Raw genomic sequence first — 22,324 nt, 5'->3', positions numbered from 1 at the left:
ACTTCTGGTAACAATAAAAGACAACAGCCTATTTGAACATGGAGTCTGCTGCTTCTGTGCTGTGACCTATTGGTGTGTGGATGTCGATGTACTGGACTGGTTATTCGGACAATCACCTGCAATAACAGCTGGAATCCAGTGCTGTTCTCTACCTCTTTTGCAAAAAAATATTTTATATAAATATTTGGTATCGCCGCAGGCGTAAATATCTGAACTATTAAAATAAAATGTTAATGATACCGTACGGTGAACGGCGTGAACGTAAAAGAAAAAAGTCCAAAATGGATGCTTTTTTATAACATTTCCCCCCCCCCCAAAAAAAAAAATTATAAAAAATGGATTAAAAGTTCTATATTAGCAAATATGGTATCAATAAAAGGCACAGATCATGGCGCAAAAAATGAGCCCTCATACCGCCGCTTATACGAAATATGAAAAAGTTATAGGTCTTCAAAATAGGGGGATTTTAAACGTACTAAATTGGTTAAAAAGTTTGTGATTTTTTTTAAGCGCAACAGTAATAGAAAAGTATGTCATCATGGGTATCATTTTAATCGTATTGCCCCAAAGAATAAAGAACACATATCATTTTTACCGTAAATTGTACTGCATGAAAACAAAACCTTCCAAAATTAGCAAAATTGCGGTTTTCTTTTTAATTTCACCATACAAATAGTATTTTTTTGGTTGCGTCATACATTTTATGGTAAAGTGAGTGATGGCATGGCAACGGACAAATGGTCACACAAAAAACATGCCCCATACTAGTCAGTGGATGAAAATATAAAAGAGTTATGATTTTTTGAAGGCGATGAGGAAAAATCTAAAATGTAAAAATTAAATTGTCTGCATCCTTAACCCCTTAAGGACCAGGCCATTTTACACCTTAGGACCGGAGCGTTTTTTGAACATCTGACCACTGTCACTTTAAACATTAATAACTCTGGGATGCTTTTACCTATCATTCTGATTCCGAGATTGTTTTTTCGTGACATATTCTACTTTATGTTATTGGTAAAATTTTGTCGATACTTGCATAGTTTCTTAGTGAAAAATTCCTAAATTTGATGAAAAAATTGAACTTTGAAGCTCTCTGCTTGTAAGGAAAATGGATATTCCAAATAACATATTTTTTTTATTCACAAATACAATATGTCTACTTTATGTTTGCATCATAAAATTGACATGATTTTACTTTTGGAAGACACCAGAGGGCTTCAAAGTTCAGCAGCAATTTTCCAATTTTTCACAAAATTTTCAAACTCACTATTTTTCAGGGACCAGTTCAGGTTTGAAGTGGATTTGAAGGGTCTTCATATTAGAAATACCCCACAAATGACCCCATTATAAAAACTGCACCCCCCACAGTATTCAAAATGACATTCAGTCAGTGTTTTAACCCTTTAGGTGTTTCACAGGAATAGCAGCAAAGTGAAGGAGAAAATTCACAATCTTCATTTTTTACACTCGCATGTTCTTGTAGACCCAATTTTTTAATTTTTACAAGGGGTAGAAGGAGAAAATGTATACTTATATTTGTAGCCAAATTTCTCTAGAGTAAGCACATACCTCATATGTCCATGTAAAGTGTTCGGCGGGCGCAGTAGAGGGGAAGGAGCGACAAGGGGATCTTGGAGAGTACGTTTTTCTGAAATGGTTTTTGGGGGGCATGTTGCATTTAGGAAGCCCCTATGGTACCAGAACAGCAAAAAATCCCCACATAGCATACCATTTTAGAAACTAGACCCCTTGGGGAACGTAACAAGGGGTAAAGTGAACCTTAATACCCCACAGGTGTTTCACGACTTTTGCATATGTAAAAAAATATTATTTTTTTTCACTAAAATGTGCTTTCCCCCAAATTTCACATTTTTGCAAGGATTAATAGCAGAAAATACCCCCCAAAATTTGTAACCCCATCTCTTCTGAGTATGAAGGTACCCCATAAGTGGACCTGAAGTGCACTATGGGCGAACTACAATGCTCAGAAGAGAAGGAGTCATATTTGGCTTTTGGAGAGCAAATTTTGCTCGGGGGGCATGTTGCATTTCGGAAGCCCCTATGGTGCCAGGATAGCAAAATAACCCCAACATGGCATACCATTTTGGAAACTAGACCCCTTGAGGAACATAACAAGGGGTACAGTGAGCATTTACCCCCCACTGGTGTCTGTCAGATCTTTGGAACAGTGGGCTGTACAAAATGTTTAATTTGTACAGCCCACTGTTCCAAAGATCCGTCAGACACCTGTGGGGTGTAAATTCTCACTGCACCCCTCATTACATTCCGTGAGAGGTGTAGTTTCCAAAATGGGGTCACATGGGTTTTTTTTTTTTTGCGTTTGTCAAAACCGCTGTAACAATCAGCCACCCCTGTGCAAATCACCTCAAATGTACATGTTGCACTCTCCCTTCTGGGCCTTGTTGTGCGCCCCCAGAGCACTTTGCGCCCACTTATGGGGTATCTCCGTAGTCGGGAGAAGTTGCATTACAAATTTTGGGGGGCTTTTTTCCCTTTTACCTCTTGTCAAAATGAACAGTATAGGGCAACACCAGCGTGTTAGTGTAAAAAATTGTGCCTCCAGTTGTTGCAAATCCACAACTCCCAGCATTCTCAGGCATGCTAAGAGTAGTAGTTCGGCAACATCTTTAGAGCCAGATGTTGCCGAACTACAACTCCCAGCATGCTTGGAGTTGTAGTTTTGCAACATCTGGAGGACTATAGTTGTAGTTCTGTAAAATATGTGCCCTTCCAGATGTTGCAAAACTACAACTCCCAGTATGCCAAAACTGTCCAGGCACTGTTTGCTAATGAGCCTAGCTCATTAAGGTGTTACATTTGTTGTTGGTGGAGGAGCTTGTGAGGGAGTGTGTGCATAGGTAGCCTCTGACTCATTAGCTGCTATATTCAAGTGATGCTGTTTTTAAGTGCTTTGGGAAGATATTGCAGAAGACAGACAGAGTTTTCAACTGCAACATCTGTGTTTTTTCTGAACACTGCTTGAGAAAAGATAAGGAATTTGTTTAGGTTTTTGGTATTGTGTGTTTGCTAATGAGCCTTGCTCATTAAGATGTTACATTTGTTGTTGGGGGAGGAGCTTGTGAGGGAGTGTGTGCATTCTTAGGCTCTGACTCATTAGCTGGCTTAAATCATTAGCTGCTATATTCAAGTGCTGCTGTTTCTAAGTGCATTGGAGAGATATTGCAGGAGACTGACTTGGAGTTTTCAACTGCAACATCTGTGTTTCTGATGACCACTGCTGGAGAACAGATAAGGAATTTGTTCAGGTGTTTGGTATTGTGTGTTTGCTAATGAGCCTAGCTCATTAAGGTGTTACATTTGTTGTTGGGGGAGGAGCTTGTGAGGGAGTGTGTGCATATGTAGCCTCTGACTCATTAGCTGCTATTTTCAAGTGATGCTGTTTTTAAGTGCATTGAAGAGATATAGCAGGAGACTGACGGACTTTTCAACTGCAACATCTGTGTTTCTGCTGACCATTGCTTGAGAACAGATATGGAATTTGTTCAGGTGTTTGGTATTGTGTGTTTGCTAATGAGCCTAGCTCATTAAGGTGTTACATTTGTTGTTGGGGGAGGAGCTTGTGAGGGAGTGTGTGCATATTTAGCCTCTGACTCAGTAGCTGCCATATTCAAGTGCTGCTGTGACATATTGCAGGAGACTTGTTAGGGTCCGGGCTGGTAGGGGGGGAGAACACAGGAGTGGATCCCCTGTGTCAGTGAGGCGATGGCATGGGCCGTACCAGGGGAACGGAATCTAAGGGGTTACTGGTTTTCACCAGAGCCCGCCACAAGGCGGGATGGACTTGCTGGTAACCCCCAGGTCGTTCCACCCGATAGCGACTCAACCTCACCTACAGCTGATACAGGCGCGGTACACATGGACAAGGCAAGGCGAGGTCAGATGTAGAAGGAGGTCAAGGCAGGCGGCAAGGTTCGTAGTCAGGGGCAACAGCAAGGGGTCTGGATACACAGGCTTGGGATACACAATAAACGCTTTCTCAGGGCACTAAGGCAACAAGATCCAGCGGGGACAGGAAGGGGAAGTGGGTTTATATGTGTGGGAGTGATTGGGAACAGATGGGGCCAGGCACCAATTAACGGTGCACTGGCCCTTTAAATCTGAGAGACTCTGCGTGCACGTGCCCTCGAGAGTGGGGCTGCGCGCGCCGAGACTGATCAGCAGGAGGACGGGGCAGGTAACCAGAACGGAATGCGAACCGCGTGCAGGCACGTCCCGCCGCGTGGAATGTATCCCCACAGGGGGAAACAGAGCAGCGCTCCCGGTCAGCGAGTCTGACCGGGGCGCTGCAAACAGGAGGTGAACGCCGTGAGCGCTCCTGGGGAGGAGAGGGACCAGGAGCGCTCAGCGTGAGAAGACTGACTTGGAGTTTTCAACTGCAACATCTGTGTTTCTGCTGATCACTGCTTTAAAACAGATAAGTAATTTGTTCAGGTGTTTGGTATTGTGTGTTTGCTAATGAGCCTTGCTCATTAAGGTTTTACATTTGTTGTTGGGGGTGGAGCTTGTGAGGGAGTGTATGCATATATAGGCTCTGACTCATTAGCTGGCCTAATTCATTAGCTGCTATATAGTGCTGCTCTTTCTAAGTGCATTGGAGACATATTGCAGGAGACTGACTTGGAGTTTTACACTGCAACATCTGTGTTTCTGCTGATCACTGCTTGAGAACAGATAAGGATTTTGTTCAGGTGTTTGGTAATGTGTGTTTGCTAATGAGCCTAGCTCATTAAGGTGTTACATTTGTTGTTGGGGGGTGGAGCTTGTGAGGGAGTGTGTGGATATGTAGCCTATGACTCATTAGCTTCTATATTCAAGTGTTGCTGTTTCTAAGTGCACTGGAGACATATTGCAGGAGACGGACTTGGAGTTTTCCACTGCAACATCTGTGTTTCTGCTGACCACTGCTTGGGAACAGATAAGGTATTTGTTTAGGTGTTTGGTATTATGTGTTTGCTAATGAGCCTAGCTCATGAAGGTGTTATATTTATTGTTGGGGGAGGAGCTTGTGAGGGAGTGTGCGCATATGTAGCCTCTGACTCATTAGCTGCTATATTCAAGTGATACTGTTTTAAGTGCATTGAAGAGATATTGCAGGAGACTGACAGACTTTTCAACTGCAACATCTGTGTTTCTGCTGACCATTGCTTGAGAATAGATATGGAATTTGTTCAGGTGTTTGGTATTGTGTGTTTGCTAATGAGCCTACCTCATTAAGGTGTTACATTTGTTGTTGGGGGAGGAGCTTATGAGGGAGTGTGTGCATATTTAGCCTCTGACTCATTAGCTGCTATATTCAAGTGCTGCTGTGACATATTGTAGGAGACTGACTTTGAGTTTTCAACTGCAACATCTGTGTTTCTGCTGATCACTGCTTGAGAACAGAAAAGTAATTTGTTCAGGTGTTTGGTATTGTGTATTTGCTAATGAGCCTAGCTCATTAAGGTGTTACATTTGTTGTTGGGGGGGGGGGAGCTTGTGAGGGAGTGTGTGCATATATAGGCTCTGACTCATCAGCTGGCCTAAATCATTAGCTGCTATATTCAAGTGCTGCTGTTTCTAAGTGAATTAGAGAGATATTGCAGAACACTGACTTGGAGTTTTCAACTGCAACATCTGTGTTTCTGCTCACCACTGCTTGAGAACAGATAAGGAATTTGTTCAGGTGTTTGGTATTGTGTGTTTGCTAATGAGCTTAGCTCATTAAGGTGTTACATTTGTTGTTGGGGGAGGAGCTTGTGAGGGAGTGTGTCTTTCAGAAACTACTTGCCTCCCTGGTGCCTCTGGCCTTGGCCCTTAAATTTTTGTATGTTTAGCAGTAGCTAAATACATGCTTAATGCAAATTTCAACAATGATCGTTAAATTCTCGGCGGTCTGCCAGGGCCCTCTCCTACCCCGCCTGGGGCGATCCGAGGACCTCATTAACCAACTCACTAACTAATCCAGTCGCAGGCGGTTTGTACAAAAGGCAGGGACTTAATCAACGCCAGCTTATGACCCTCACTTACTGGTAATTCTTCGTTTAAAGGTTAAATAATTGCAATCCCAGATCCCTATCACGAACTGGTTTCAGCATGCAACACGCACCTGTCCTTGAAAGATAGAGACACGCTAATCCATTCAGTGGAGCGCTAGTGCGGCCCAGGACATCTGAGGCCATAACACACCTGTTATTGCCTGATCTCGCAATTGATCGGGCAAGGTAAGGGGTTATTAAAGCCTCTTGGGTACTGCTGAGGCCTACTCCTTACTGCTCCTGGTGCAATGTAATTAAACACTCTTGGGTAGTGTTATTGTTAAATTTACTGATAATTTTATCAGTAATAAAATTGAATTTTGCTGAATGCTAACCGTTACACAACATAACGCTTGTTGCGTGTGATTTTTTAATGAAAAAATAAATAAATAGATGGAGAGGGATTAACTCTGCTTAATCATTTTTGGCGATTAGAATCCTTTTGTCATCTGATTTTTTGGAGACAGATGCGCTTACACACATGTAAAAAACATTTTTAACCAAATTTCAAACATTGTGTGTTTTTTTTTTTTTGAGAAGAATGACTTTTGGTGGTCCACCATCCTGCACTTCTGAACTGCTGTATATGCACTTGTTTTTAAAAAACAGGTATTTTGTCAGACAATTTCAATAAAATTTTGCAGTTTTTTGGGGTGGATTGTGAAGCCCGGGTGTGTACTCGTGCATCAGCCAACTCCAGGCTGTGTCTTTCAGGCAATCTATGGGTTCCTGATCCCACAGAGGAGGGGCCTGGGTCTGGGAATTAAACATTTTTGGATTGCGGGTTCTACTAAAAAAGATGGACACACCCTAATCCGCTCAGTGGAGCGCGCCTGCGGCCCTGGACATCTGAGGGCATAACACACCTGTTATTGCTCGATCTCAGGAGAAGGGGGGTTCATCATCGGGAGAAGAGAGTTGCAGCTTGCCCTTGAGTCAGCAAGGCGGTAGCACGGTTGGCAATCAGCGTGGTGTGGCAGTAGTGGAAATTCTGGAGCCAAAAGTGCCCGGGGGAGACCACCTGCTTCTCGGCAGCTTACCTTTCCGGGAGTTAGCGGGTTACCAGCACCGGTCGTTGAAAGATAGAGACACGCTAATCCGTTCAGTGGAGAGCGCCTGCGGCCCCGGAAATCTGAGGTCATAACACACCTGGTATTGCTCGATCTCGCAATTGATCGTGCAAAGGTAAGGGGTTATTAATGCCTCTTGGGTACTACTGAGGCCTACTCCTGACTGCTCATGGTGTAATGTATGGGGTAATTAAACACTCTTGGGTAGTGTTTTTTTTTTATTTACTGATAATTTTATCGGTAATAAAATTGAATTTTTCAGAATGCTAATCGTTACACAACGGAACGCTTGTTGCGTGTGATTTTTTAATAAAAAAAAAAAAAGGACAGGGATTAACTCTGCTGTATCATTTTGGGCGAAAAAAAGTCCTTTGGTGATATGATCTTTTGGAGACAGATGCGCTTACACACATATTGAATTAGTTTTTGTAAAAAAAAATTCAATCATTGTGTGGTTTATTATTTTTGAGAAGAATGTCTTTGGGTGGTCCACCGTTCTGCATTATAGAGTCTTGTGAACTGTTGGATATGCGCTTGTTCTTACACAAAGGTATTTCTTTAAAACATTTCTAAAATGTTGTTGTTTTTTGGAGGGGATTGTGAAGCCTGGGTGTGTACTGATGCATCAGCCAACTCCAGGCTGTGTTCTTCAGGCAATATATGGGTTCCTGATGCCGCAGAGGTGGGGCCTGCGTCTGGAAATTTCTAATTTTTGGATAGCGGGTGCTACCTATGAGAAATCTTTGTCAAAAATTTCATATATTGTGTTGTTTTTTGGGGGGGATTGTGAAGCCCTGGTGTGTACTCTTGCATCAGCCAACTCCAGGCTGTGTCATGCAGCCAATATATGGGTTACTGATGCCGCAGGGGTGGGGCCTGGTTCTGGAAATTTCTAATTTTTGGATAGCGGGTGCTACCAATGAGAAATCTTTGACAAAAAATTCATATATTGTGTTGTTTTTTGGGGGGTATTGTGAAGCCCTGGTGTGTACTCTTGCATCAGCCAACTCCAGGCTGTGTTCTTCAGGCAATATATGGGTTCCTGATGCCGCAGAGGTGGGGCCTGCGTCTGGAAATTTCTAATTTTTGGATAGCTGGTGCTACCAATGAGAAATCTTTGACAAAAATTTCATATATTGTGTTGTTTTTTTGGGGGGGATTGTGAAGCCCTGGTGTGTAGGATACTAGTGCATCAGCCAACTCCACGCTGTGCCATTCAGCCACTAAATGGTCTCCTCTTGCTGCCAACATGTCCACGCTATGTCATTCAGTCACTATATGGTCTCCTGACACTGATGCCACCACCAGGCTCTGTCATTGTGCTGCTGTGCGGCAGTGATTCTAAGAGCGATGCCGGTAATCTGCATGCTATTCTGAATAACAGTATTATTTCACTACCCCAGCACACTCCATATGCGTTTTAGGACACAGCAAAGTGTTCTATACCCCTATAGAGGCTGAATGTAGGCTAGAAATAGCCTATTTTTAATATCGATTCGCCGCAAAAAATTCGGATCGAAACAAACTTTTCGGGAAAATTCGGCAAATCGTCCGAATCAAATTTTTTAAAAGTTCGCTCATCTCTAGCATCCACTACCCAGACCAGTCACCAAAAAGATCCCCTCCCTGGTTCTTTCCCTTTAGGAGAAAAACCAGGAGGGGAAGAGGGAAGAAGAGACACCTCCACTGTTCCAATAAAGATGAAGGGGGTCACTTGGAGGGACTAGAGACTGTTCCTTTTTCGGACAACGTCATGAATTTTACAGATATTCCCCTCAGGGACGAGTGCCTGTCACTCCTCTCTAAGGACCTCAATTTTGGCTTGTGTCAACCCTTTGATGATACCCAATTTGAGGTTGACATCTTCAAAACCACAAAAAAATTGGGGTTACACAAGATGTTCAATAAAAATGTAATAGCTAATGTGTCAGAGAAGGAGAGGTTCCGGCAGTAGTAGGCCCCCTAGGTTTTTCTTCCATCATGCACCTTACCTCTGCAGACAGGGACACTTTGAACACACTCTGTGAGTTGGCAAGGGAGAGTGAAGTTACACCGAATTTCCCGGATGTCTCCTCAATTGAGGTTTTGCCCTTCAAGGGAGGTAAACCTTCCAGGTTTTCCCCCCGATTCTGATGGGAAGTCCCAGTGACTTGTTCATCCTAGCGGTTACTAAGGATGTAAAGGCCTTATTTTACCCCCAGTTGAAGGGCAACCTCACTCCAGGTGAAGAGAGGGCTCTTAAGTGGTTGGCATCTAGGCCCGACTTGAAAGTCATTAAGGCTTGTAAAGGGTGCAGCACTGTTGTGATGAACACCGAAGCCTATGACACAGAAAAGAAACGCCTGTTCGGGGATGCAGACACATACAAACCCCTTTCATCCAATCTGACTGCCAAAACCTTAACCCAACTCAGTACCTTTCTTAGAGTCAGTTGGGAAAAGGGAAAAATATCTAAAAAAAACTGCTCAAAAACTCCTCCCCAGCTATCCTAGGTGGTATTCCTGCCCTGTAATCCCATTGTGGCGGGGATCGGCTCTCCGACTGAATACCTTTTGCAGTACGTTGAGTGGCTTCTAAAACCACTGTTGCCCTCCACTCCCACTTACATCAAAGACACAAGGGCTCTTTTGACTGCTCTCAGAGACTTCCACTGGCAGGAGACCTACAGACTCACGTCAGTGGATGTCGAGAGCCTGTACACCCGCATCCCTCACGATGCGGGTGTACAGGCTGTCCGTGAATTTCTGCCTGAAACCGAAAAAACAGAAGACTTTGTGTCTTTTATCTGTGATGCCCTCTATTTCTTCTTTACCCACAATGAGTTCAGAGATGGCGAAGATTGGTACTGGCAGGAGACCGGGACAGCCATGGGCACGCTGATCTCCTGCACTTATGCCAACCTGTTCCTTGCCGTCTTCGAATGTAGATATGTCTTTTCCCACACTAACCCCTTTTCTAAAAATATTAAACTGTTTCTCAGGTATGTCTACGACATACTGGTTGTCTGGTATTCATCTGAAACAGATTTCTTTGAGTTTGTCACCCACCCCAACCAGGTTAACAAGGAAAACATGCTTTTTACTGCCATTTTTGGAGGTGACAAGTTACATTTCTTAGACGTTAAATTGAAGCCGGTTAGAAAAAAGCAGTAACTACTGCAAAAAAGCGCACACCAATAATATATCAAGAAAAACTATACTTTATAAGTTCATAATCATAACATTAGAGAAAAAGGCTAAAAACAATTAAAAGCTCTATGAGCTAGAATCACAACATGGGAGAAGGGCCATGAACCCCCCCTCCTCACTAACCCGTCTAAATGGCACAAATTATGTATACACAGTTCTGTCTGGGACAAACATAGGCATAGAAATAATCATCAAAATCATACCATCAAAATAAGAATACGGTGTATACAAGCAAATAAGAATAAGTATAACTAAACATAAGCCAAAACAAACCACAGACAGAATATCACTGAAGGAGTGCCAGATGGGATGCCAGAGCCCCACGCGTTCCGTCACAATGCGACTTCCTCAGGGGTGTTGTGTATCATTGCCTCATGCCTCTATTTATACATCTATCAAATAATAACATTACATTCAGGTGTGCATCAGTTGCAGATTGCAGATAACTGGCGTGGACTTCCGTCCTTTACATCACTTTCCGGTGCCGCAAAGCGCCCTAATACCCATGTGACCACATTGGTCACATGACCGCGGGGTCAATCGCCCCACTTACGCCCACTCCTAACCTCCATACAAACGTCAATATGCTGCGCCTTCAGCGCAGCGTATGACGTGATGACCCACGTGTCTCAGCTGGGACACGTGGGTACATCATGTGATCACCTTCCCATGACAACGGATGTAAATAGACTAGCGCTAGCTGACACTCAGTAACGGCACTGCTGCAGTCTACTATTACCTGCGCCTCCCATGCACTAAGACATACAGAAAATCAGGTACGTATCCTACCAAAGATCTAGCCAAAAGGAAAAGGGGAATATTGTTAAGGGGGGTGGATATGTATATGAGCACAACAGTAAAGATGATAATAACAATAAAAAAAAAATAAAAAAATATATATATATATATATATATAAATAAATAAATAAATAAATTATAATTAATATATAAAAATGATAATAATGAATGAGTCCTACCATAACATTCAATAATAATCAGTGTGGTGCACAAACTATAATAATTATTAATAAATTATATAAATCATATATATATATATATATATATATATATATATATATATATACACATTATCAACATCAATTAATAAATAAATTGTTACATGATATCCCATAAATAATTAATGTGATAAAGATAAATAAATATGAATGAAAAAGTGTATAAAATATAAGTGTGTACTCTTATAAATATAGTGTGTACTCTTATGTACACCAAGCTTTGTAGCACGGTACAGTCTATAGAGGATGTGCATAAGTTACAAGATGACTTGGATAGACTAAGTGTCTGGGCATCCACTTGGCAAATGAGGTTCAATGTGGATAAATGTAAAGTTATGCATCTGGGTACTAATAACCTGCATGCATCGTATGTCTTAGGGGGGATTAAACTGGCAGAGTCACTGGTAGAGAAGGATCTGGGTGTACTTGTAGATCACAGACTACAAAATAGCATGCAATGTCAGGCTGCTGCTTCCAAAGCCGGCAGGATATTGTCATGTATAAAAAGAGGCATGGACTCGAGGGGCAGGGACATAATACTCCCCCTTTATAAAGCATTGGTACGGTCTCACCTGGAATATGCTGTTCAGTTTTGGTCGCCTGTTCATAAAAGGGACACTGCGGAGTTGGAAAGGGTGCAGAGACGCGCGACTAAACTAATATGGGGCATGGAACATCTTAGCTATGAGGAGCGATTAAAGGAGTTACAATTGTTTAGTCTTGAGAAGAGACGTTTAAGGGGGGATATGATAAACGTATATAAGTATATAAATGGCCCATACAAAAAATATGGAGAAAAACTGTTCCAGGTTAAACCACCCCAAAGGACAAGGGGGCACTCCCTCCGTCTGGAGAAGAAAAGGTTTAGTCTAAAGGGGCGGCACGCCTTCTTTATCGTGAGGACTGTGAATTTATGGAACGGTCTACCTCAGGAACTGGTCACAGCAGGAACAATTAACAGCTTTAAAGCAGGGTTAGATACATTCCTGGAACAAAATAACATTAATGCTTATGCAGAATTATAAAACTACATCCCTTTCCCTTATCCCCTTACATCCTTCCCTTCAATCCCCTGGTTGGACTTGATGGACTTATGTCTTTTTTCAACCATACTAACTATGTAACTATGTAACTATGTATAAATATAATTAATATGACCATAATGAACATTCCATGCCCCAAAATATGAATGAAATACAAAAAATTACAAAAAACAATAAAGGGAAGTATATATAAAAATATATAAATTTTATATAAAAAAAATTCATAGTCTTTATAAAAAGTGACTAATAATAAATATCAAAACCTATGTATATAAATAAATAAATACATAAATAAATTATAACACATCATAATGTTAGTGACCAAACATAACTATAAGATATATATTATGTGTAAAAGCCCAAAAATTAAAAGAAAACATATATCCCTGTAGATCATACACATCAACCCCATTCACATAATTAATAAACACAAATACATAGTTCCCCTGCACCTATAATGTACTAAAGTGCATATGTCATAAAGTGCATGGGAGGAGATTATCATGCAGCAGTTCATTGCCGATAATTAAGAGAGAACTTATTCACCACCCGTATCATAACAAAATTAAATATACATATATACAATCAATGGTCGTCTTAATCCCTTGTTAGCCCATAATATGCTTAATAATCCTTCATCATGAAATATCATACATATTGTCCCAGACTCCATCTCAGAGTCTTCTACTGTCAGAATGCCCGCCCGAAGCATCCAACTGAACGTCCAGCACCCAATCCAATTGCTAAATGTTTTCATCACACCTATATTCCACTTCTTTTATTATCTTTTTCATTATTTACTCTTCTTTTTAGGAGTAATCCAGTTCCCATGGGACATCCAAAGTCCAAGTCCTCTCCTTATACAGGGACCCATCCTCATACGGTAAGTTCACAATATTTGCATAATACAACATCTAGGTAAAGAAAAAGTATACATAACTTTCTACAAAATCAATCAATTTATCCTTCAGCGGGATAAGAAAAAAAAAAAAATTTAGTATTTTTATAAAATTAAATTAATATATCAATAAACCGACCGGAAATCACATAACCATCAATACTGGTGAGAACCACACATCCTGTCCCCCCCCCCCCCCCCCCCGCCCTCCCTCTACACACTCACACACACAAACCACCACCTGATAATACCCAATAAGGTGTAAAACTAGCTATGTGTACAAATTAACAATAATATGTGAAACTTATTATGTGATGTATGTGTTATATTGAACCAAAAAATGTGTACTGTACTAAACCACTAGTGTACTACCACCTAAATGTGTGATGTGAAATGACAATGAATAAATAGTATGAGTGTTATAACCCCTACCTGGTGTATCTATGTGTAACATGCATGTGATCCTGAATATATTGAAAAATACAAAAGAAAGATTGGTATTACTGGAGACACAATTATTAACATGTGATAAAGAGAAGTTAGTATTGTCTTTTCAGGAGAAACTTAAAGGCATATTGGACAAATATGAGAAGGAAATTATTGATGGAAAGAGGAGTAAATTTAATAGAGATCACGATGATTACGATCGGCAGGATGTTTACAGGTGGCAGCATAGAGGGAATCGCAGATATTGGAAGAAGACCGGTCCCATTAATACAAATGTGGAACAGGGAGAAGCAAATAGATGTGTGTAATAACCCCTACCTGGTGTATCTATGTGTAACATGCATGTGATCCTGAATATGTGAAATGTATATATCTAGTGTATATAGGTGTGACTTGCACATAATATGTGAACCCCCAAAGATAGATGTGTTAAAGGACACCCACACATTCATGTGCCCCTCCATCTGCACAACTAATACCCATATCATTCAGTGCACACACACGCCCCCCACTGTCCCCTGGCCCACAATATGTGAACTCACCTGTAGATTACTGGATTCTATCCAAGCAAACGCAATACTCCCAATATGATGTGACCTTCCATGATCCTATAATAAATATAATTAAAAAACACAACACCACGACCAAATCCTAAACCTCAAACCCCAATGAAATTATTATAAAAAATATAAATATACCCAAATGAATAACAGAATATTAATTAAACAATATTATAAATATAAATTACTCACCTAGAAAACCCGTAAAGAGGAGTTCCTCATTCATACCGAATGGTGCCACTGTTCTTAGTTCAAAAATCCACTTGGATTCAGTCTGTAGGAGCTTCTTGGAAATCGGTCCCCCTCTTATATTGTTTATCACTCTTTCCAGGCCTACTACCTGTAGGCCACTGGTACGTCCCTGATGATATTCCAAGAAGTGGTTGGCAACTGATGTCAGTGTCTTATATCTGTCTCTGTCTCTGCGAGCGAATGTGATAGTGGAAATGTGTTTCTGAATTCTCTTCTTCAACTGTTGTCCTGTCTGCCCAACATAAAGTTTCCCACAGGGACATGTAATGACATAGACGACTTGCGTCGTTTTACAGTTCACATAGGACTTTAGCTGGTATTTCTTGCCATTCTGTGGGTTAACAAATTCTCGCTGTGGTGTCATAAATTGGCATGCTGTACACTCCCCACATGGGAAGGATCCCACAATTTTCTGTTCTCTATCCAGGAGCCTACCTGGTCTCTGGAAATGACTTATAGTGAGGAGATCGCCAAGGTTGGGGGCACGTCTCGATACTAGTGCTGGTCTCTCAGGAATCACCCCTTTCACTTGACTGTCAGAGAGTAGAATCTTCCAATTCTCTTCTAATACTTGTCTTATATCATACCATTGGTTATTGAAGCTGGTTACAAATCTCAATGTATAATCTGTAGGTTTTTCTCCAAAACCTGTCAGTAAAGTGTGTCTATCCGATCTGTTGGCTCTCCCGTACGCTTGAGAAATAATCCTCCTCGGGTAGCCCCTCTTCTTGAACCTGTCAGTGAGATCCAATGCTTGCTTCCTAAAGTCCTGGGATCTACTACAATTCATTTTTACGCATAAGAATTGGCCTATCGGAATTCCTTTTAGTGTATGCTTAGGTTGGAAAGAGGAGTAATGGAGCAGGCTATTTGTCGCAGTAGCCTTACGAAAGAGGTCGGTCTCCAAGTGTCCATTGTTGATGCTCAAGCGCAGATCCAGGAATTCCACTGCCGATGGAGAGATATTGCGTGTTAGTTTAATGTTGAACTCATTCTGATTCAAAAAAGAAATAAACCTAACACATTCCTCCTGGCTACCCTCCACAAAAACAGAATGTCGTCAATAAATCTGTACCATCTTAGTACATGCTCGTAATGTGGGGATGGGTACACGTGTGCCTCCTCTCACCACCCCATAAAGAGGTTAGCGTAGGAGGGGGCACAGCGTGCACCCATCGCCGTTCCAGATGTCTGCAAATAGAACCTTCCGTCGAAGATAAAAAAAATTATGATGTAATACAAATTCCAGCACTGTGGTCAAAAAAGAATCAAAACTCTCATTATGATTTACCTGTCTCCTCAAATGGTAATCCACAGCCCGGATGCCATCTCGATGTCTAATGTTAGAATACAGTAACTCCACGTCACATGTGACAAGTAAGGTCCCCTCTGGCACATCCAGATCTTTAATCATTTGCATCAGATGAGAGGAATCATGCAGGTATGAAGGCAATGTGGTAACCAGGGGCTGTAATGAAAAATCAATAAAGGAGGAAGCCTTCTTGCACAGACTACCAATCCCCGAAAATATTGGTCGCCCCGTGGGATCCTCCCTATTCTTATGTACCTTAGGAAGCATATAAAAGGTAGCTGTGCGTGGGTCCTTTACCTGCAGAAACTCAAATTCCTTCCTGGATATGACTCCATGCTCCAAAGCCAAGTCTAGGATGTGTGAAAGCCTGCGTTGAAAATACTCTGTAGGATCAGGCGGTAACTTTTGATAGTATCTTTGATCATTTAATTGCCTCATTGCCTCACGTGTGTATAGCTCCAACGGCCACAAAACGACATTCCCACCCTTTTCGGCTTCTTTTATTAAGAACTCCCTATTGTTCTTCAGATTATCAATTGCTTTCTGTTCTTCTCGTGTCAGGTTTCTACCTGAAATGAAATTATCCGGTAGTCTACATATCGTCTCAATTACAGTTTGGAAGAAAACCTGCACTGTAGGAAAAAAGGGAGAAGGGGGGCGCTGTGGTGGAAGGTTTATAACATGGGCAACGAGGCCGCACAGGCGTACCTGTTTGATTTTCATCCAGCAATCCAATTAGTTCACATAAGGCTTCTTGATCTCTCTGATCCAGGTCTGTCATCATATTCGGTCTTTCATGTAGAAGTTTCAAAATCAATTTTCTGCTAAATAAATAGGCATCTTTGGTGAATTCAAATTTATCCAATCTCCTCATTGGGGAAAATGTCAATCCCTTAGACAATACTGACTTTTCTGATTCAGTCAATTCATAAGTAGCCAGGTTCAGGATCTTTAGTTGATCTTGTTGATCTCCTATGGAGGTCTCATCATTTGCCCCACCTAAATCCGCCCCTTCTCCCATAATAGTATTTATCTGTGTTTCTTGCGGTAGGCTGGGGTGGGCCCTCGATGTCGAGGAGCCCTTTTTTTGGGGTTGACGCTTCCCCCGTCTGGTCCTCCGTCTGTGTCTGTATTGCTGGCCTCTGTGGATAAAAAATCACTACTACTGGCGCCTCTATTTGCTTCTCCCTGCTCCACATTTGTATTAACTGGACCGGTCTTCTTCCAATATCTGCGATTCCCTCTATGCTGCCACCTGTAAACATCCTGCCGATCGTAATCACCGCGATCTCTATTAAATTTACTCCTCTTTCCATCAATAATTTCCTTCTCATATTTGTCCAATATGCCTTTAAGTTTCTCCTGAAAAGACAATACTAACTTCTCTTTATCACATGTTAATAATTGTGTCTCCAGTAATACCAATCTTTCTTTTGTATTTTTCAATACATTCAGGATCACATGCATGTTACACATAGATACACCAGGTAGGGGTTATAACACTCATACTATTTATTCATTGTCATTTCACATCACACATTTAGGCAGTAGTACACTAGTGGTTTAGTACAGTACACATTTTTTGGTTCAATATAACACATACATCACATAATAAGTTTCACATATTATTGTTAATTTGTACACATAGCTAGTTTTACACCTTATTGGGCATTATCAGGTGGTGGTTTGTGTGTGTGAGTGTGTAGAAGGAGGGGGGGGGGGGACACCATGTGTGGTTCTCACCAGTATTGATGGTTATGTGATTTCCATTCGGTTTATTGATATATTAATTTAATTTTATGAAAATTAAAAAAAAAAAAAAAAAATTTCTTATCCCGCTGAAGGATAAATTGATTGATTTTGTAGAAAGTTATGTATACTTTTTCTTTACCTAGATGTTGCATTATGCAAATATTGTGAACTTACCGTATGAGGATGGGTCCCTGTATAAGGAGAGGACTTGGACTTTGGATGTCCCATGGGAACTGGATTACCCCTAAAAAGAAGAGTAAATAATGAAAAAGATAATAAAAGAAGTGGAATATAGGTGTGATGAAAACATTTAGCATTTGGATTGGGTTCTGGATGCTGGACGCTCAGTTGGCTGTTTTGGGCGGGCATCCTGACAGTAGAAGACTCTGAGATGGAGTCTGGGACAATATGTATGATATTTCATGATGAAGGATTATTAAGCATATTATGGGCTAACAAGGGATTAAGACGACCATTGATTGTATATATGTATATTGAATTTTGTTATGATACAGGTGGTGCATCAGTTATCTCTTAATTATCGGCAGTGAACTGCTGCATGATAATCTCCTCCCATGCACTTAATGACACATGCACTTTAGTACATTATAGGTGCAGGGGAACTATGTATTTGTGTTTATTAATTATGTGAATGGGGTTGATGTGTATGATCTACAGGGATATATGTTTTCTTTTAATTTTTGGGCTTTTACACATAATATATATCGTATAGTTAAATTGGTCACTAACATTATGATGTGTTATAATTTATTTATGTATTTATTTATTTATATACATAGGTTTTGATATTTGTTATTAGTCACTTTTTGTAAAGACTATGAATTTTTTAATATAAAATTTATATATTTTTATATATATACTTCACTTTATTATTTTTTGTAATTTTTTTATTTCATTGATATTTTGGGGCATGGAATGTTCATTATGGTCATATTTATTATATTTATAGAGTACACACTTATATTTTATACACTTTTTCATTCATATTTATTTATCTTTATCACATTAATTATTTATGGGATATCATGTAACAATTTATTTATTAATTGATGGTGATAATGTATATATATATATATATATATATATATATATATATATATATATATATAGATATATATATATATATGATTTATATTATTTATTAATAATTATTATAGTTTGTGCACCACACTGATTATTATTGAATGTTATGGTAGGACTCATTCATTATTATCATTTTTATATATTAATTATAATTTATTTATATATATATATATATATATATAATAATTTTTTTATTTTATTGTTATTATCAACTTTATTCTTGTGCTCATATACATATCCACCCCCCTTAACGATATTCCCCTTTTCCTTTTGGTTAGATCTTTGGTAGGATATGTACCTGATTTTCTGTATGTCTTAGTGCATGGGAGGCGCAGGTAATAGTACACTGCAGCAGTGCCGTTACTGAGTGTCAGCTAACGCTAGTCTATTTACGTCCGTTGTCATGGGAAGGTGATCACATGATGTACCCACGTGTCCCAGCTGAGACAGGTGGGTCATCACGTCATGCGCTGCGCTGAAGGCGCAGCGTATTGACGTTTGTATGGAGGTTAGGAGTGGGCATAAGTGGGGCGATTGACCCCGCGGTCATGTGACCAATGTGGTCACATGGGTATTAGGGCGCTTTGCGGCAACGGAAACTGATGTGAAGGACGGAAGTCCACGCCAGTTACCTGCAATGATAAGTGAGAGAACTGATGCACACCTGAATGTAATGTTATTATTTGATAGATGTATAAATAGAGGCATGAGGCAATGATACACAACACCACTGAGGAAGTGGCATTGTGACGGTACGCGTGGGGCTTTGGCATCCCGTCTGTCACTCCTACAGTGATATTCTGTCTATGGTTTGTTTTGGCTTATGTTTAGTTATAATTATTCTTATTTGCTTATATACACTGTATTCTTATTGTGATGGTATGATTTTGATGATTATTTCTATGCCTATGTTTGTCCCAGACAGAACTGTGTATACATAATTTGTGCCATTTAGACGGGTTGGTGAGGAGGGGGGGTTCATGGCCCTTCTCCCATGTTGTGGTTCTAGCTCATAGAGCTTTTAATTGTTTTTAGCCTTTTTCTCTAATGTTATGATTATGAACTAATAAAGTATAGTTTTTCTTTATATATTATTGGTGTGCGCTTTTTTGCAGTAGTTACTGCTTTTTTCTAATGATGTTTTCAATTACTGAATAGCTGCACCTGTAAGTATCTTTATAGATAGGTTGAGCCCTCCTCTATATATCTAATTGAAATTGAAGCTGGTTGACAATATCCTTACTATGGAGGGTTTTTGAAAAACCTCCACCCAAAATGCACTGCTTCATTTCCACAGCTCCTACCCTCACCACGTCAAAACAAGCATTCCCTACTCCCAATTTCTCCATTCACGGAGGATCAACAGTACAGACCAGGTTTTTGCCACCCAAGCCCAGGATCTCAAAAAAAAAGTTACTAGCTAGACAGTATTCCACAATCATCATCAAGTCCAGTCTAGCACATGTAGAATCTATAGATAGATCACATTTCTTAGATTCCAAAAAAGGATTTGCAACCTCCCCTAAAATGTTCACTTTTTCCCTAGCCAATTCCAACATGAACCAGAGAGTAGTCAACGCCATACACCACCTCTGGTATATGTTGGAAGCGGATCCCGATCTCCAAGAATTGGCCCAACACCCTCCTCTCATCAGGTTAAGAAAGAACATTACTATTGGTGAGAAGCTGAAGAAGCTATAGAGTAAGACGGTTTACCAGCCAGCAGGCACTAGTTGGCTATCGAAACAGTCCCTAAAAGGCAACTATCCCAGTAGATCTTTCCCACACTGTACAAATATACAGACAGGGAGTACTATACACCTAGGAGGTTGGTGCCACCAAATCACTGAATTGATAACCTGCTGATCTTGTTTCGTGGTATATGCTTTGACTTGCCCTTGTGGCAGATTATATATGGGCAAGACTATCAGGCAGCTCTAGGTTCAGGTCCTGCTTCAAAAGGAAGCTTGTTGGATTGCATGGCTAAATGCAACCGGTAACATTGGTTTAAATGATCGGAATTAATACAGTTCCTTTTTGTAATGCATTTTTAGTTTACACTTAACTCATGGCCCACTCCCTATTACTGTTCTGTTGTTTGTCAATGTTAATTGTTTTGGTTCCCACCTGTTGTGTCACAAGATCGTTGTTTAAGTCACATGATGTTAATGTTTGCCAGGTTGCTTAGCAACTGCAATGCGCTGCCTCTACAAGCGTGGAGGGCATGCACGCAGATGCCGTACCGGCTAGAGGAAGTGCGCAAGCCACACTAAACAACTTGCTCCGGTTAACTCCGTCCTCCACCGCAGCTCCCCGCCTGCTACCTGTAGCCTGTCTATGAGACCTGAATAAACGCACCTGCCTGGTGAGTGCCGCCTGACTGTTTTTCTTTGCTTCGCTGGATTACTGTGCTTTCGCATGGCTGAGCACCTCCGCTGCAGGCATCTATGTGAGTCAATTCCGTGTGCTTCCTTGTGCTACTTCTCATGCTTAATTTCATATGTGCCGGCTTGGTGTCTCCAATTAATATTTAACATTGCCTAATATTTCCATAGGATATTTTCTTAGTTACACCTGTAATTTCAAATGAGCATCTAAAACCATGAACCATAAATATAATTTGTAGAATGGACAGTTTTCCATAGTAACGGGATGCAAAGAACGGTTGGACATTTCCAAATGTTAAGATTGTAATTTAGTATTTTTGGAAACGAAAGAGGGATATTTAAAATTTTATTTAAATTATCTAATTGTACTTCAACTATCAGATATTTGTTGTGATAGGTGTAATAGTGGTAGAACTGGTGCAACAAATGTTTATGTATAGTGCTGCAGAATAATATATTTGGGATGAGTAATACCGTAGATTTAGAAATATTAAAGTTTTGTAAATTATTTAAACTACCACACAGGGAAATACTGGAAAAAAAACTAAACAAAACATTGAAATACTGAAAAAAAAAAAACGTTTCTCTGAATACCACGTACATTAGTAGACACTGTTTACAGAATGAAATTTTTTTTAGAGAGATTCAATATTGCACAAGATACTTGTGATAAAAATGTAACCATCGAAATAACTGACTGCACTTGAGTGTCTACTTGGAAACAATGAGGGCATTATTCACTATAAAAATGGAGACAGTTATTGTCCTTTATCTCATTATTTAAGGTGACAGCCATTACAATCCTATCCACCTTTCATTTTAACAAGGTATGTTATTTTCTTTATTGTGGGCAATAAGGTATGTTATTTTCTATATTATTTGGCTGCGTGAAAGTGATCAAGCTATTGCAATGATCCAGCTAAATTTTTTTTATACCTTAAAGGGGTAATCAACTGGTGCCAGAAAGTTAAACAGATTTGTAAAGTACTTCTATTAAAAAATTGTAACCCTTTCAGTACTTATCAGCTGCTGTATGCTCCACAGGAAGTTTTTTTATTTTTTTATTTATTTTCTGCCTTACCACAGTGCTCTTTGCTGACATCTCTGTCCATGTCAGGAACTGTCCAGAGTAGGATAGGTTTCCTAAGGAGATTTTCTCACCTCAGTTCTTGACATAGACAGAGGTGTCAGCAGAGAGCACTGTGGTTAGACAGAAAAGAAATTCAAAAAGAAAAGAAC

General features: G+C 40.2%; 1 protein-coding gene across 5 annotated transcripts in view; it reads left to right on the top strand.

Annotated features, from left to right (window-relative positions):
• Positions 1-22,324, top strand: part of LOC130282596 (pulmonary surfactant-associated protein A-like) — a 493,810-nt gene that overhangs the window by 232,608 nt on the left and 238,878 nt on the right. The window contains exons 1-2 of one of the 5 annotated variants that reach the window (XM_056530979.1): positions 20,990-21,063; positions 21,871-21,912. The exons of 2 other annotated variants lie outside the window; for them this stretch is intronic. Coding sequence is in view for 1 of the 3 variants with exons in the window: in XM_056530977.1 (XP_056386952.1) it covers positions 21,146-21,147 (2 nt within the window). In the remaining 2 variants the exon portion in view is untranslated. Of the gene's footprint in view, positions 1-20,924; positions 21,148-21,870; positions 21,913-22,324 lie in introns of those variants that run through there. 2 more of the 5 variants (XM_056530977.1, XM_056530978.1) reach the window with 2 other exon arrangements.

The sequence above is a fragment of the Hyla sarda genome, chromosome 7 (assembly GCF_029499605.1).
Source record: "Hyla sarda isolate aHylSar1 chromosome 7, aHylSar1.hap1, whole genome shotgun sequence".
Taxonomy (NCBI): domain Eukaryota; kingdom Metazoa; phylum Chordata; class Amphibia; order Anura; family Hylidae; genus Hyla; species Hyla sarda.
This window is presented reverse-complemented; position numbering and strand designations above follow the sequence as displayed.